The 16,496-nt window shown below is 42.9% G+C and overlaps 2 protein-coding genes across 2 annotated transcripts; one reads left to right on the top strand and one right to left on the bottom strand.

Moving 5' to 3' along the window:
• On the top strand, window positions 1–11,157 carry LOC144098968 (glutathione S-transferase omega-1-like). The gene is made up of 5 exons (XM_077631956.1): window positions 1–220; window positions 682–787; window positions 3,152–3,371; window positions 9,045–9,177; window positions 10,775–11,157. Exons 1-5 carry the CDS (start codon window positions 196–198, stop codon window positions 11,032–11,034), a joined length of 744 nt encoding a protein of 247 aa, XP_077488082.1. The 5' UTR covers window positions 1–195; the 3' UTR covers window positions 11,035–11,157.
• A 3,061-nt stretch (window positions 11,158–14,218) lies between these two features.
• On the bottom strand, window positions 14,219–15,342 carry MED31 (mediator complex subunit 31). Its single transcript, XM_077631955.1, has one exon. The coding sequence runs from the start codon at window positions 15,168–15,170 to the stop codon at window positions 14,748–14,750; it is 423 nt and encodes a 140-aa protein (XP_077488081.1). The 5' UTR covers window positions 15,171–15,342; the 3' UTR covers window positions 14,219–14,747.
• Window positions 15,343–16,496: the final 1,154 nt, after the last annotated feature.

The raw sequence follows: 16,496 nt of genomic DNA, 5'->3' as shown, positions 1-16,496 counted from the left end.
AAGTACTCGTTATGTGCTGGCACGCACCCAGTCGTTCGCATAGATTTTGATCTTTTGCGTGACCGGAAACGCGGTGTGGCTGGAAAGCTGTTCGAGCGCAGGTTCTTGCTAACCTCAGTTATTCACTGTACCTCAGTATTGAGGGCGCACGGCTGTAGGCTGAAAGGGATAAACTGTGTGCTTGGTATCAGCAGGATGTCTCTGAAGGCTTACAAAGCAGGTAATGTTTCCAACTAAACTTTGGTTGTGAATCGTGCTTGTTCCGCAACGATATTATTGCTTTGTTTTGATCTACTGTGTAAGCCCACATTTTAGCTGACCTTCCGCCCATAGCAAAATCAGCCGAGCCTCACAAATTCCTTCATTCAGTGTGATTGATGTAGAAGTGCAGCCAAAATAAAGTGCAGACGTTTCGGCGTTTCAACTTTCTTCACGCGTTCCGCATAAATGTGAAGGTTTCTTGTCGTTGTGCGTTGCGCACCAAGGATCCGATTTGCTAACGCATGTTTAAGACGTTACTTTTTGCTACGTAAAGCGTGAGATGAAACAGATCGCCGAAATGTGCTGTATGTCTGTGGCTGATGTAGCTTGCATCTCCAGGTTAAACGCGAGCAGTATAATTGAATAAGCTGAAGTTTTGTTTGACAGCTGTGTCACTTTTGTCCTGAAACATATGTGCAGGTATGCCATGCCCGTCTTTGGCGCCGGGAAAGCTGCGTATATACAGCATGCGGTTTTGCCCGTTCTGCCATAGGTCTCTTCTCGTACTTCATGCCAAAAACATCGAGTGAGTGTCAGTCGCTTTCATCAGAACATAATTCCTCATTTGCAAATCGCGACACTTCTCCCGCTTGCAAGGCAGCCATAGAGGCGGCCTTCGCGAGCGTCAACTCCTTATCCGAATCGCTATGCGAAACGTGTCAAGGTCCTTTGCAGTTACGAACCGTATAATATCCATAACACATCAAGGAGAGGAAATTAGTGTCAGGATCAACACTGAGGTGAAAAGGTGTCTAACCATTCAGTTACTTTGTATGCATTATTCTCCTCTGTTACGGAAACAAATATTTCGGAAAGAATACCAAACAGCCACAAATTTTCACCACATTCAACAACAGTGAAAAACTGAGTGCTGAGCGTTGGTGGCTGCAGGTAAGGACTCCATTTTTTAATGATAAGGATATGGAATTTTGCATCGCTGTAAGTGAGTGACAAGAAAGCTTAAATTTTGTCCTACAGACGATTCGAGTGCAACCTCGCAAAAAGGCAACATCTTTGAAACAAGCTGCACTTAATATTTATTGCTTCTTGGCATTTTTTTACATTTATATACCAAGTTATTTAATAATTGTGGAGGCATTTTCCAGCCCTTTGAACTGGTAGGCACTTTCTGAGGCACATAATGTCATATTTTTCGCGAGCTTACTATTTTGCAGATTGAGCGAAAGTTGCAGTTTAGGAATGCTTCGCAAGCATTAAATTTCGTGAAGTCGACATGGCACCTCTCGCGATTCTCTTCCCCAGAGCCTGCATCTTTCTGATTCTGCAAGGGATGTATGTATACATTGCTCATGCTACATGATGCACACACTCGTGGAACACACCTGAGCAGGAACTCAAGAGTAGACAAAACAAGGCACTCTTGATGGCTATTTTTCCTCAAAGACGGCATTTTCAGAATAAATTCAGACATATTCTGAATTATGCAGCCCCAGCCAGGACCTAAACTTTTTTTTTCATAATAAACTCTCCTCGCTCATGCGGCAAATGCAAGTCTTTAATCCCAAAAGCCATTAAAGAGTTTATGAACATTAGAATTTAAATGTTTCCCTTTCTGCACACAGACATCAGAAGCGAAGGGAGCCATTTCTAGAAAAGGCGACACATTCTCTTGGAGGAGAACCTGCTAACGAGGAATTACCAATGCGTTTTCAAGTTATAGCTGCTCACAGGAACGGTGTGCTGACCTTACAGCCATATTTTGCTGCACCATTTTTGGCATCTTGCTGAAATTATTCACAGGACCATTTTTCACAAGCTGTGTGTGATTCGCAAAAAAGGTGAAGATTAGGTCATTGTGAAAATTTAGTTGTTTACAGTATGTGATAGATGGCAGGGAATTCTATTCTAGCTAAGGTCATCGTCACTAAAGGATGATTTCGTGTTCTAGCACTTCCTCTCGCAGTCCAGCAAGGTTCAGTTCTACAGGATGATCAATGGAGTGTAGGTTGTTTAAATGTACATTTAACTGAAAGGTACAAAACGAGTGGTGCCTATTTTTCAGCAAGCTAAGCATTTTGGAGACACAAGAAGGAGGCAAAGAAACTGATGTAAATTTTTGTAGACTGCTGATTGAATATATCTCTCATAGTAGGCTACACAGTAGTATAGAACTACAAAACTTGTCTACTTGTCTTGTCTACTTCCTACATTCACTGACATTGAAATATTAGTTGATTAATTGAGCCAGTGTTTCTTCATTCAGAACTGCATCAATTTAGAGGTGGTATTAGATTTCATTCTATGATTTGACTAAAATATTCCTGCACTTCCCCTACTTATTCACTCTCTTCGAAACACTGATAGGTAGTGCTGTGGCTTTTTTACAGTTTGTGAGACAAGAGCGTAATAGAAGGTCTTTATTTGGTAACAATATGTTGTTGCACTAATAACTCGAAAAATAAACTGGGTTTGTTGTAGTACTTGCAGTCTACTCGCTTTTTTTTCTGCAGTGCAAAGAAGCCTCTTTCAAGGTACTGACAACAGATACGATAAACTGTTTTGCAATCTTAATTGTTGACCTTTACCGCTTTGTCCGCTAAGCCTTTGAAGTTAAACTATAGTGTTACAAAGCCAAGTCACATTACTGTTTTTTTTTTTTGTCGTGTAGCAAATAAGTTTTAAGCCTAACAACTAACTTGCAAGGAAAAAAATGAACAGCATGAAATTATTGCTTCCTGCCAAACTTCAGAAGGAATCATTCAGCTAATTGGTTTGGCACATATTTTTGGGATTCTAAATGCAAGCATAGATGCCACAGAAAGGTGAGCATAGGGTAAGTTAAGAAGCCATTGAAATGTAAGCTGGTTTTCCTTTGTAGCTGGTTCAGGTTCTTGTGTAAAAATATTCATTACTGTCTTGCTCTTTGTAGGCATGAAGTGGTCAATATCAACCTCAAAGACAAGCCTGAATGGCACTTCAAGTTGAACCCTGCTGGAAAAGTTCCAATTCTTCAACAAGACGACAAACTAGTTTGCGAATCGCTCATAGTTTCCGAGTACCTGGATGATGCATATGGATCAACAAAACTTCAGCCAAATGACCCCTACCAGAAGGCAAGACAGAAGATGTTTGTTGAAGTTGGTTCTGCGGTGAGTATCAGAAGGCACCATCTGCAAGTGGGCTGGTTTCAGGACAGAAAATTCTTTGTAACACGTTCGGACCTATCACTTAATTGTCACCAAAACTGCATCCTTTAGTGCTGGAGCTTAACATTCACTAGCTTGCAACTAAGACTCTCTGTACAGAAAACGGCAAGTTATGGCTGTCTTTAGAGCATTCATCTGAGGTGGGAAAAAGATGAAATGTACTTTGCAGGGGCCCTGGCTGCGGTGATATGGGGCACTGTGGCCTGAAACCTTAAACATATGTGACTGCTTCTCGACCATTTCATAGCCTGATGATAAGTTAAGAACCCAAGTATTGATTGTTCTGAATCCAACAGGCACCAATGAGTACAAAATGTATGGCAGTAGCAAAGCAAGAAATAAACGTTGCTTTGTCTACCAAGTATTATGGTGTAATTTGGCTTTAACTGTCTGTTATAAGCAAAGATACAAGCGCTTTTATAACCTAATGTGCTCTATAGTGGTGCAACTTCTCTCCATACTGTGTTGAAATTCAGCATCTGCCCGGGGCATACGCAGTGAGCCTGTGGCAGGCCATCCAAGCCCCAGGTGTAAGTAGTTAACGCTACTACATTGCCTGCAAAGCAGGCTATGCAGACACTCGCTTCGGCAGGCTTCAAGGCCTCTCTCCTCAAGGCGAGGTCTAACTCAAATGCACACATGCATTATGCATCACACTGCAGCACCTCTGATGAGGCAGTGGACATTAGCCAAGGTAGCCCTGCGTTGTCGATGTCGGAGGTACTCAATAGGGTAGAACGTTGGGCCAGTTGGCGTAGCGACATAATTAAAAACTTTGCGCAGAATAACACAGGACATGTTTCTCCCTCCCGTCCTGTTTTATTCTGCGCAAAGTTTTTAATTATGTTGGAGGTACTCCTTAGAATGGCCTAAGAATGATAAACCCCGTAGCAGGAAAGCACAACCGAGGTTTTCCACTTCACACACATAGGATAAGATGATGTTCATAGTATGCTGGAATTGTAGGGAACATATAAATAACTTCAGTGACATGGAAGGCAGCTATACTGTCACCTGTTGCTTTGTGTTTACAGGAAACAAATCTAGCTCCCAAGCACACGAATGTAATCAAGAAATATAAAGTCTTCTACCGTGACTGAGAGTAGACAAGCAGCCTCTTGGGTGACATTGCCATTATAGTGCAAAATGTTGTCGCAACTCACAAGCTCTGACTCAACACCTGATTAGAAGCTGTAGCTGTCACGCTACTTATATTCAAAACAATTACAGTAGCCCTTAAAATAGCCCTTCATGAGCCACGCTACTCGCATTCAAAATGATTGCAGTGTGCTGGAGCAGTGAAGTGACGAGGAGTAGTGAGCACTGCGATGTGGGTGGGGCAGAGATTACCACATGGTACATGCCCCTCAGAAAAACGCAATCTGATGGATGCCCCTTTTCACTCTCCAGTGAACACCACTATCATGCTGTGAGGTGGCAGTTGTGAAAATGAAAACTCGTTTTTGGGAAAGGACATGATGCAGTAGCTGTCTCACATATCTGGGTGTCCACAACTGTGCCACAGGATAAAGAAGAGAGTGAAAGAAGAAAGGAAAAAAGAACTGTTGTTGTGGAGGTCTCTGGAATAATTTCGACCACCTGGGGATCTTTAATGTGCACTGACATTGCGCAGCACATAGGCGCCTTTTGCGTTTCGCCTACATCGAACACGGTCAGGTTCGAACCCCGGTACTCCAGTTCAGTAGGCACTCCTTAACCACTGAGCCACCGCGGCGAGTGAACACAATATGGAGGTTTGGAATCCTGCACAATCTGGCAGATCTAGGCATCCACGAAGAATCAATTTGAATGACTTCCTATCTAACCATTCATTTCATCTTCATCTAGGTACAGCTCTTTCAAAGGCCTTTATCCAGGAGAATGGGGTACTGCAAGGGTGTATTCTAAGCATTGCGCTGTTTTTAGTGAAAATGGATCAGTAGCTAAAACAATTCCGAAGTCCATTATGTATTCAGTTTATATAGATGACCACCAACATCATACAGTGCACCAACCTGCAACAAGAGACTAGTACAGTTGGCAATAAATGAACTAGCAACATGGGCAGGCAGAAATTTATTCAAGTTTTCACCACAAAAACCAGTGGCAGTTTTGTTCTTTCTTAGACAAGGCTTGCAAATTGACGCCACTTTGTACCGGAACGAAATTTCGCTACCAGTGAAAGACGAGCACAAATTTCTGTGTTTGATTTTTGATGAGAAACTTACATTTCTCCCTCACGTAAAAAACATGAAAGTCCAAGCCACGCAAACCCTCAACATCAAAGTGGTCCCATGAAAACGGTAAGGGTCCAATAGATCATGCCTCCTACACGTTTATCATTCGTTGGTATGTGCTTGTTTAGACTGCAGATGTGTAGTCCATGGCTAAGCAAGGCCATCATACACAAAATGAGATTCTGTACATAATCTACGATTAACATTTCATGTGGCTCATAGAGAACATCACCTGTCGCCAGACTTTATGTGGAAGCAAATGAGCTGTCGCTAGAAGATGGAAGAACCACGCTAATGTGTGCATGGGTTTGTGTAGTAAGAGCATGAACAAAACACCTTTGCTATACAGTAGTCACATCTTGTCCTCCCAGAATAATATTCAGCAATAAACCATAAGCTGCGAGGTCACTGCTTTTGCGGTTTGAAGAGATGTGGCAGAGTCTTGGCGTATTAGACACACTACTTGATACAGCACAAAGCCACAACCCACTGGCTCCATGTTATAGTTTTTCCACCGTGTGCGCTCTCACTGTTACTCATTTTCATAAGCAACAAACCCCACCTGAACATGTCATACAAGAACATCTTGCACTAAATGAAAAATATCATAGCTGCACTGATTTTACATAAACAGTTGAAAACTGCAGTTTACCTCAAAAATGCAGTAGTGAAGGGGAACTGGAAAAAAAAAAGGGCTTCCTCAGTGTGCATCAGTGTGCATACAGCTGAAGAGCTGTATAAAAAATAACGATAAGATTGAGAACAGTATTATCTACACTGATTCCCTGAGCATACTCACAGCACTAAGCTCCAAAAATTCAGTTGTACAATTACTTGGTGGTATAATACATAAGAAGGGTCACCATGCAAAGACAACAAAATTCTGGGTCCCATGCCACATCGGAATTGATGGGAATAAGATAGCAGCAGTATGCACAGCCCAAGAATGCAAAAAGGAAATTAAGAAAATAAACATGCCCTGTAAAGATTACTTAAAGTTACTATTCTGTAAACTGAGGGATAAATGGCAGTGTACACGGAATAATCAAGTAAATAGCTAGCTACGCCTGGTAAAACCCATCCTAGGAGAATGGAAGTCATGCACACATAAAGAACATTTCATTAAATTGATATTATTTCATCTTTGCATTAGGCACACACACACCTTAAATACAACTTTATTCTGACAAAAGCAAGAGAAACCTACATGTGAGCTCTGCAAAGAAGTGGTCACCACAAACCACATTCTGTGTTCGTGCACTGAACTTCAGAGACTAGGGAAAATGCAATTCCCACAATTTTGTGATAAGGCATCCTGTTGCACCCTAGGTTACTCCTGGGAGAAAAAGCACTCACTGACAGTTCCTGCATTTTTTTTTTCGTTTTTAAATGAAACAAAGCGTCTGAACAAATTGTAGGGTGTTAAATAATTTTGGTCCTTTCTCACAATGCAGACACATTAACCTTGCATTAACCGCATGATGGCCTCAGTTACCTATGCACCATTGAACCCAACACAACACACACATATTGTGTTAATCACTAAGTGTTGCCGATTGAGGTATTGTTTCTGTGCTGAGATAATGAGCAGTTACTGAGAGTTCTAAAAAACAAACAGGGGCAATTCTGTTTCGTTATTGGGAGAATGCTCTATTGATGTACAGTCGACCCTTTTAATAAGTTATAACAGTATTGAAGTACCAAAGAAATATTGTTATAATCAATAATTGCTATGACCAGGTTGCACAGAAAAGAGAAACATTAACAACTTGCATGTATTTAATAAAATGAATGCAGAACTTTTTGCACCGCTTTACTTGTTAACAATAAAATAATATGTCCTTCACTAGTTAGCTTTGTTCCTTAGTAATCTTCCTCACATGTGTCTGCGAGGCATTTGGCTACTCAGAGAGGGCAGGCACTTCTTACTGACATGGCACAAATTGCATGGGTTAATCCCTGCCATCACTGCCTGTTACAGTGGCACCTGCGACAATCGTCTGCTCAGTGAAATCTTCATTTGTCTTTACTGCACCAGAAGTGTGCAAGAATGCTTCGAGTCCTGATGAGCTGTCATCGGTGCAATTTATCGGTGACCAAAGCTCTGCCATCATAGCACAGGCTGAAACTTTGTCAAAAGCCAGATCTCTGCTCAAGAGGTCCACAAGAGCCAGAGTGAATTCTGCTATTCAGGAACAATTCCTGAGAGGGGAGAAGTGAATTCTGACCATGTGGTGAATATGATGAGCACAGTTGTTAGTAGCTTGAACTTGAACTCAGATGCAAGTAGGCATTGTAAAGCGCAAGCCAACTTAGCATGTTGCAGTGAAAAGCAACTTGTACTGCATCCATGGTAATCAAGCCTGCACTTGTGCTTGCTAGGATGAAAAACATTGCCACCACACTGCAATGCACACATATCCGATCAACCAAGTGAGCCAAACATGGAAAGCACATGACAGCATATGCAGCCTATCCAGCGAAGCAGCAGTTTGGTCTGTACTGCCTTGCGGGATGTATGCTGAAATGCTGGAGGCCTGTGTACTATGTGATGTCGGTGCACGTTAAAGAACCCCATGTGGTCGAGATTATTCGGAGCACTCCACTACGGCATTCCTTATAGACTAAGCCGCTTCAGGGCCTTGAACCCCATAAAGCCATTAAACCTAACATGTCTGGTACGTAGCCAAGTTAGCTAAGATTAGAAGACGAGGATTATGGTCCACCACATGCTCTTTTAGAGCAGTCTGATTTGCGATATTTGGTTAGCATCATGTTTGCCTCTGAACACAGAAGTGTATGCTGTATTGTCATTGTGGTTCGGCTGACGCCATGGCAACATCATGTTCTCAGTCCTGTTATAGTTGTTTGGAACAGATTCAATTGTTGTGACCATTAATGTGCTGTGGCAACATTGCTCTAATTGGTTTATTTTCCCTTAGAAAACATAGCCCAGCCGAATTCACCACAGCTGTACATTGCTGTATCCAATATATTGTCCTAATCAGTGTTATGACTGGGATTGACTGTATTTACCACCTTAATGTCTCATTTGATTGTATTGTCAAGCTCATGTTTTTTTGGCATAAAGGATGCACCTAATGAGTGAAAAAAACCCACAGAAAAGGGGTACAAAAAGTGCAGATGCTGAAGTACTTCTCTCTGGTCACTTCTTGCTGAAGCTGTACTGGATTTGCATAATTACTCTATCATTGAACTCCTTTATTAGAGGTTGCATGCACATCATCTTTTTTTTTTTAACTAGGGGATAATATAATGCAGCTGTCAAAGAAACCTTTGTAATTATTCACCTTACAGGCCTAGATGCTGTGAACTTACTCCTGTGTTTGCCTCTTCATGTTTGCATTTTATCTAATAGGCTTTGATGCCAGTGCTGAAGATTCATTACAACAAGGATAATAGGCTGGAATTGTGGAAGGAGTTCAAAGACAAGGTACGCGTCTATGAGGAGGAACTGGCTGCAAGGAAGACTCTTACCTCTCTGGTGAGCAGTACTTAATGTCTGGCTTCATCGAAGGGAGATCCCTAGTGATTCCAGCCACAGGTGGAAAGGGAAATAAAGAGGGAAAGAGAGAAAGTGGTTGGCAGCCTGTTTTACACATTAGTTTTATACAGAAGGGAGAATTCATTTTTAAAGGTCAGTGTTTGCTCAACCTATGACAGACCTGAAACAAATGATCTCCACGCTATGCCAGTGTGCTCATTGTTGTGTAGCTTTGGAGCTGAGTGGCCAGCTCTGGGACAGACTCGTGGTGTGAGGACACGGGCTCTTTATTTCTGCCAGCCTTTGTGTAGTGCTGCCAACTTTTTATTTTTCTTCTTCTTGGGTTTTAGAAAACATATGAAAGGGGCACTTAAGAGTGTTGTGGAGAACGTCATTCTTTCTTTTATTTTGTTTTTTTGGGTTTCCATGAATAAATAGTTCCAGTTGCAGACAGCGTAGCCGCAAATTAAGCCCAAAGAAATAAAAATACCCAAGGATTCTTTGCTTTTGCGAAATTGCTGCCTCAGGGTGATGCGGCCAACTGCCTGCTCCAGCGGAAATGCACACTTTGCTTCTTTCCTTGTGGTGCGTTCCTTCCTCACTCCCCAGCTTCCGAGGAGAGCACATTCACATATGCCTATAAAGGAAAGCTATACAGCTTTCTCTGATAAAGATGTATAGCTTTCTTTTATAGCCCAATGATTGGGCTTGGGTGGATGCCAATGAGTAATCACTCCCTTATTACAAACTTACTCCACCTTGGGGTATTCCCCTAAAACATTTGGCCAGAACCTACAATTGCACGAAAGTTGGCTATTGCAGAGATGGCTATTGGTTACATTCTTTCAGGCATCAGGCAGCTACCATGGCCGGGGTCAGTTAGCCGCTCAGCTCCGGCGGGCCGGGAAGCTCTACTCCCGGTGGTGGGGCTGGCAGAGCAGCGCTGACCTTTCAGCGTACAAAAAAGTGACGAGAGGAGAGGGAAAGGCATGAAGACACTGAAATTAAAACTTTGACTACAGATAACGCAGCTTCTACAAAGAGCACTAAAAAAGGCTCTTGCTGGAAGATATTCATGAAGTGGCATCCTTTTAACATCCCAGGCATACTACAATCTTATTAGAGCCCCTTTCAGAGCCCCTTTAAACATTGCACCAACATCGTTCCCACTTTGAGTGGTTGATAATTCCGGGGTTCGAACCCCAGACCAGGATGAATTTTTCTTCAGCTATGAAGTGTCTGTGGAAGCTGTATAGCTTTCCTCTGTAGCCGTATGGCTTCACTTTAGTGGATGCTAACAAGTAATTACTTCTTAATTGTGCAGCAGCTACGCATTTTTGCACTTTGAGACAGGATAGCTGCTAATTCATGTTTCTGCTGGCTGGAAACCAGTTAGTAGCATTTCAGCCACATAGTATCTCTGGACATCTGTAATTTCAGTGCCTTGTTTATCTTTTTTTTTACTTGTATGGTATATGGTGTCAGTGCATATTAAAGAATACCTGGTGGTTGAAATCAATCCCGGGCCTTTCACTACCGTGTCTGTCATAGTTCACAGAAAGGTTTTTTGGATGCTTAACTGCACATAATGTGATATAACATAGCATATGCTCTTTACTTTTCAGGAGACAAGCCAGGCTTTGCTGACTACATGGTCTGGCCGTTCTTTCCTCGAGTTGAAGCCTTTTCAACCATCTTTCCCGAGCTGAAGGCACCGACTGCCGAGGAGTTCCCACTTCTTCACAAGTGGATCGAAGCTATGAAGAAAGACAATGCTGTGAAAGCCACTTTAAACCAGGAGCACCTAGTGCAGCACACTAAGAGCGTGCTTGATAACAGTGTGGATTATGATGTTGGTCTGTGAGTCTGTGATGATTTTACCGACTGTATAAGTTTGTGATATAGGATGCAGCCTCACCACTCAAAGGCGACCATTTTTGATAGTGCGTGTTTCTCTAACTTTAAGAGGAAAATGTTAAAATTCTTTAGTTTCACATACTTAAGGATTTGCTTAATTAACACAGGGTAATGCATGTTCTAGAGGCCAGCAGCCTCACAATTATGACGTTCTCACCTGCCCATTTTGCTGTGAATTATCTTTTCTAATTATGTTTTTCTCTTTGCATTGTGATTCCGTCTTCCAAAGATAAATATTTTATTCTGAATAACTCTTGTAGCTGCGTAAGCATAATGAAGTTTGTAATAAAAATGAGCAAGAAACTGTTTTTGGTTTAGTAGAGATGACTGCTAACTTGTGCTGAAAAACTGGACTTAACAGTAGTCATGTTGAGAACACTGCAAATGCTGAACAAGAGCTTTTCAAGTCTGAGCTTTGGGTCGACATGATGTAGACCAGTTTCTTGCATCTTGCATCATTGATAGTTTTCAGCCTCTGTGTTAGTGGTAATTGAACAGCTTTCCCTTGCATTAGTACTTTTAACCTAAATTGGGTTTTCTCTTTGGGAGTGCACACTTGTTAAACTTTGCACATTGTGCTTATGTGGTTGCATGAGATTTGTATGTTGTGATAGTCGATGCATTATACGCCTGCTAGGCCCTTTTACAGAGCCAGCAGTTTCTTTGTTGGGGTTGGTTGCTACTTCTCCTGTAATGCACATTTATTGTCTATTGTTATTTATGCATGTGACAGTTGTTCTAGATATGCAACTGATGTCTTCTGGATTTAAGCAGGGTTATGGTGCGCTGAGTTCCTTTTGGATTACTTGATTTGCTTTGAACCAACAGCTTACTAAACTGTTCCTTGTAGAATGTGGCTTTTGCACGGTATTAAAAGACTAGTTTAAGACATGCCGATTTCTTTGATTTGGTGCCGTGACAGTACGAGACCTTGTGCTCATGGTTGAAGGAAAGTGAACTCTTGTTTTAGGATTGTAGTAAAATATTAAAGCAGGCTAGTATAGTCAGTAAGCTTGTCTTGAAATTTGTGCCTGGCCGCAGTAGTGTCATTTTAAATGAGGTCGCGAATAACTTGGCAAAGGGCTTCTTTCAGCGGTCCCATGTGAACTATCGTTTCAGCAACAGCGTATGTCACAGCTGCTGGGTCTTGGAGATGATCATTATTAACTGAGCTGTACGAGTCATATTGAACATCTCACATATCAACATCTCCAGTATTCCTTGAGCAGGATATTTTGCCGAACACAACAGATTGAAGTTACACATATGAGAATGGGCTGCAATGTTCTGCCACTAAATTTCTACTAACACAGGTCTAGTTTGGTGCTCTCACCCCTATGCGCACTCAATCGACCCATTTTTGCCTGTTCTGCCAGTATTTTGCCTCTTTAACACGTTCACTGCGACAGCGATTTTCGGAGCCCCAATCCCTGCGTGGCGTGGCCTACTCATGGGCCACCTTTAATTTTCTTAGGTGCGTCGCGACAATGCACAGTCACAACGTACAGGGAGCCATGATGAAACCAAGTTCTTGGAAATGTCAGTAAATGGCAACAGCGACATGGAATCTGTGCTTTTCATAGGCTCTTTGATAAAATCAGAGCTGACCTACGGATTCGTCACACAACTCAGTATTCGTTGCTGCAAAGCATGAATACACGACGTGACACAGCTGTGACCTACGATTCAGTGAACGTGTTAAGGAGGATGATGTAAGAGGGCCCCTTGCAGCATCTTGGCCTTAGCTTGAGCAGTCCTATCTTGATGTCTTTTGGTGCCACCATGCTTGCATACAACCACAGCGCTGCTTGGTCCGCCATTCAAAATTTCTTATTCGAAATGCAGTGGCTGTTGTGTTTAATCTTACTATTTTACCATTTCTGTCTGTTGAATTAGGACCCCCCCCCCCCCCACCCCATAGCCCCGCCTGGTGATAATCCACCATGCGTGTTATCGTCTTACCTTTTTGTTCCTGTAGCTTTCTTCCTTTTGACTTTATTATTCCATTTTAGTGCTAAAGCACTAGTAGTCCCATTACGAGAAAAGCTGGGTGGCGTGAGTTAGTGTGTGTATTTGCAGATGGTACAGAAAACCCCAGCAAGAAAAATAGGGTGACATCATTAAGCGCCAATAGGACACGCACAGCAAGCCGAGTACCGCCATTTCAGACAATCGTCACACTACTCCACAACCCTAATGGCCGACCTCAATGTGGTGCCAGTGTTCTCCAGACTACATTGGTATCAAAATTGTGAGCAATCAACTATTGCACAGCGTTCTGGGTGGTCATACGATTTCTGGTTGCATATAGCTTACATGTGGTAGTCAAGTTGGAGGCATGCACCTTCAACTGTACGCCTCTCTACGTCTTCCCTTAATGCAGGGTTGAGGTGTCCACCGAGATGCGAGACAGTTACTGTGCCATTTCTTTTCCTAAAAAACTAATTTTCCTATCAAGATTGTGACACAACAATTCTTCATACTTCCCTGCGGTGGTGTCATACGATTTCTTGTTGCATATTGCATATGTCTCTTTGTCAGGTTGAAGGCTAGCTCGTGACAGGTATTCAAACACGTCCAAGGGTTTCACTTGGACCTTTGTGGATTCAGCATTTGTAGAATCAGCGCTCCAAGGCGCGCCTTTATTTCAAGCGTGAACTTGGGTTAAGGTCGAACGCTGACAATGACACACTAATGCTTTTGCCTTCACAGCACATAAGCAGTCTGAAGTGCCCTCTGAATTTTTTTTTTCCCAATGCTCTCTGGCTGATTATGTATGCCACCCGAATCTAATCTCCCACTGCGGGTATGCACTATTTGTTGATTAGATCACCAAAAACAACAGAAATTCAGGCTTGGAAATGCATTTCAAGACAAGCTCAAGAGAGGTGGGTTTGAACTACAATACAGGATGTCCCCGGGACTGCCATCTTTTGAACACGATGACTGATAGTTTTTTTTTTTTTTTCTCAAAAGCCATCACTCAGCATCGTGAATGGATAGATAGATGATAATGGCTTTACCCTTTGTATCGGGCGGCAGCTTGCACCACCTAGCCTATGACACCCCCCTCTGTTAAATTTTTCCCCTCAATTTTGTCTTTCCCCTTTGAAATGTCTAATTTGACTATCTTTGATTAGGAAGGGATCATGCAGCACTGTTGCTACATTTGCTATCTAGCACAGCAGGCTTGCAGTGAAATGCTCCAGGCCTTCGCTGTTTAATGTTCGCAGAGAACGCTAACACTGCTACCAAAAATTATCACATATAATCCTGGTAAATACCACGCCCTTACTAGGTCCTCTAGCGTTTGTGAAACATGTTTTGGCACCCGAACACCCCTATACTTGCGCGGGTTCACGCAATCTAAAACAGAAAAGGAGGGGTTCACACAAATGCGTTGACTGAAGCTTCGCCGCGTTGAAGAAGTACGCCACGTGCGTAGAGGCATCGACTCTCAAAACATTGATACGGGCTTGGCACGCAGTTCTGTGCACTACGTCGCGCCGTGCTGAGGGCAATCAAGTTTTCAGGGGAACACCTCACTTTTAATGAGTATGTGCGCATGAAACAGTACATCCCAAACACGGCACTACGACATGACTGAACACACAAAAGGGTGACAAAGAGGTGGACATCCCGTGTCTTCTTGAAAACAGTTCACTTTTGCGCCGGGGCCTGCGGCGCAGCGGCAGCACCAGTGGTAGCGCTGGGGGGTGCAGCGGTGGCTTCTGCAGCGGGTTGTTGAAGCAGCCGCATGCGTTTTCTAGTATAGTGCTGCCAGTGTAAAAGCTGCTGGTCCTCGATGAACTTGGCGCACTGTGCGTTGGATATCTCGCGGCGGAAGTGTTCGTACTGCAGCAGCTCGAGGAAATACAGGCACATAGGGTACTTGAGGTACCTGGAATATTCCGGCTTCTTCCAGTACTGCAGATAGTTGAGGTAATTCACAAACGCCTTTTCCTTGAGGTATCCACGCTGCGCGAGGAAGTTCAGGTAGTTCGGGTTCGCTAAGCACTGCACAAACTCAAGTTCAATCTGAAAGCGTAGCTTTTGCTGCTCGTCCGTCTCTTTCGCATTCATTTTTTTACCACTTCGAAGTTCACGGATGGGCACAGAAACGTGAATCAGTGCACTGCCGCAGCTAATGCATCTGCACACTCGGTGAATGATCTCAAACAAACCCGAATACGTTGTTGTCGCCGGCCATTGTTCAGGTCTTTGGATTGGATTTGGATTAGATTGAGTTGGCTCTAGCTGATGTAAACATTGATGAGGATACGCAGAAGAAGCCACTAGCACCGGTAACAGTTTTTACAGCTATGTTGCTCTCATCTAATTACAACCCAAGCATATGCATGTTTATGTCTTAAAGCCTTCACTTAACTTTTTTCTTTGCAAAGTACTAACGGACGCAGTGGTGTCGCCATCTCGCGTGCCTTCACAAAACATCATACCGCAAGCGCCAAATTCAAATTGTGGCTGGTGGCTTTTGGGAGCATAGTAGCAAAATTAACAGCATTTCAGAGCTCTGAGCTTAGCAGTGATAACTGCACGGTGGTTTTTCTCCTCAGTTCACGGCGTTTCATGGCCTGCGTTTTTCATTGACTGCCGTCCATTTCGGCGTAAGGGACTTTAACCGAGAACCTCCACGTTCAATTGGCTCGTACCGGAGTTCCAATAGCTGGGACTCTGCTTGTACCGACGTCGAAACAGCCACCATGTTAGCGAATCAGGAGGACAGCGAGAACCTGAACATTTTACGCGATAGCGTATACAACTCGTTCGGTCTAAAAGCCGTCGGCGAAGTAGTAGTCGGCATCGCGTGTCAGAAATAATCGGGGGCTGCGTAAAAAAAGTCCTGTCATTGTAATCTGTGGTTCTAGTGATTGTTGACTGATTGGTATGTGATAGGCCATGACAAGAGTTAATAAAATAATCGTAACTAATTGATTAATTAATTAAATGAAAAATGCAAAAAGGGGGTTCAAATGTGTCAACATGCTCAGAATGAAAACCCAGTGCTTGATGTTGCTAATGAAAAAATTTAGAATGTGTAATTGATCAACTAATTAAGTGAAACAATCGAAAAAATGAGAACGTATTCAAAGGTGTCAAACTGCTCAGAATGGAAAGCCTAGCCCTCTACGCTATCGCGCCATACCCTAAAGGCGGAGCTTAAGTGTCCTCTTCAATTTTTTTTATAATGCGCTTATCGCAACCTGTTGCGGTCAGCACCTGGTCGTCAAGCAGAAGCAATTTATGGCTGGTCAGTACGGAAGCGTGATTAGATGAGTGTCAAATGCAAGCCGTGTATGGGAGCTCTCATGATGTGCCATGGGTATGTGATATTATGTGACATTATGTGAATTTATGTGACACGGGGAGATATTGCACTTTGGAGCTACC

The sequence above is a fragment of the Amblyomma americanum genome, chromosome 7 (assembly GCF_052857255.1).
Source record: "Amblyomma americanum isolate KBUSLIRL-KWMA chromosome 7, ASM5285725v1, whole genome shotgun sequence".
Taxonomy (NCBI): Eukaryota; Metazoa; Arthropoda; class Arachnida; order Ixodida; family Ixodidae; genus Amblyomma; species Amblyomma americanum.
This window is presented reverse-complemented; position numbering and strand designations above follow the sequence as displayed.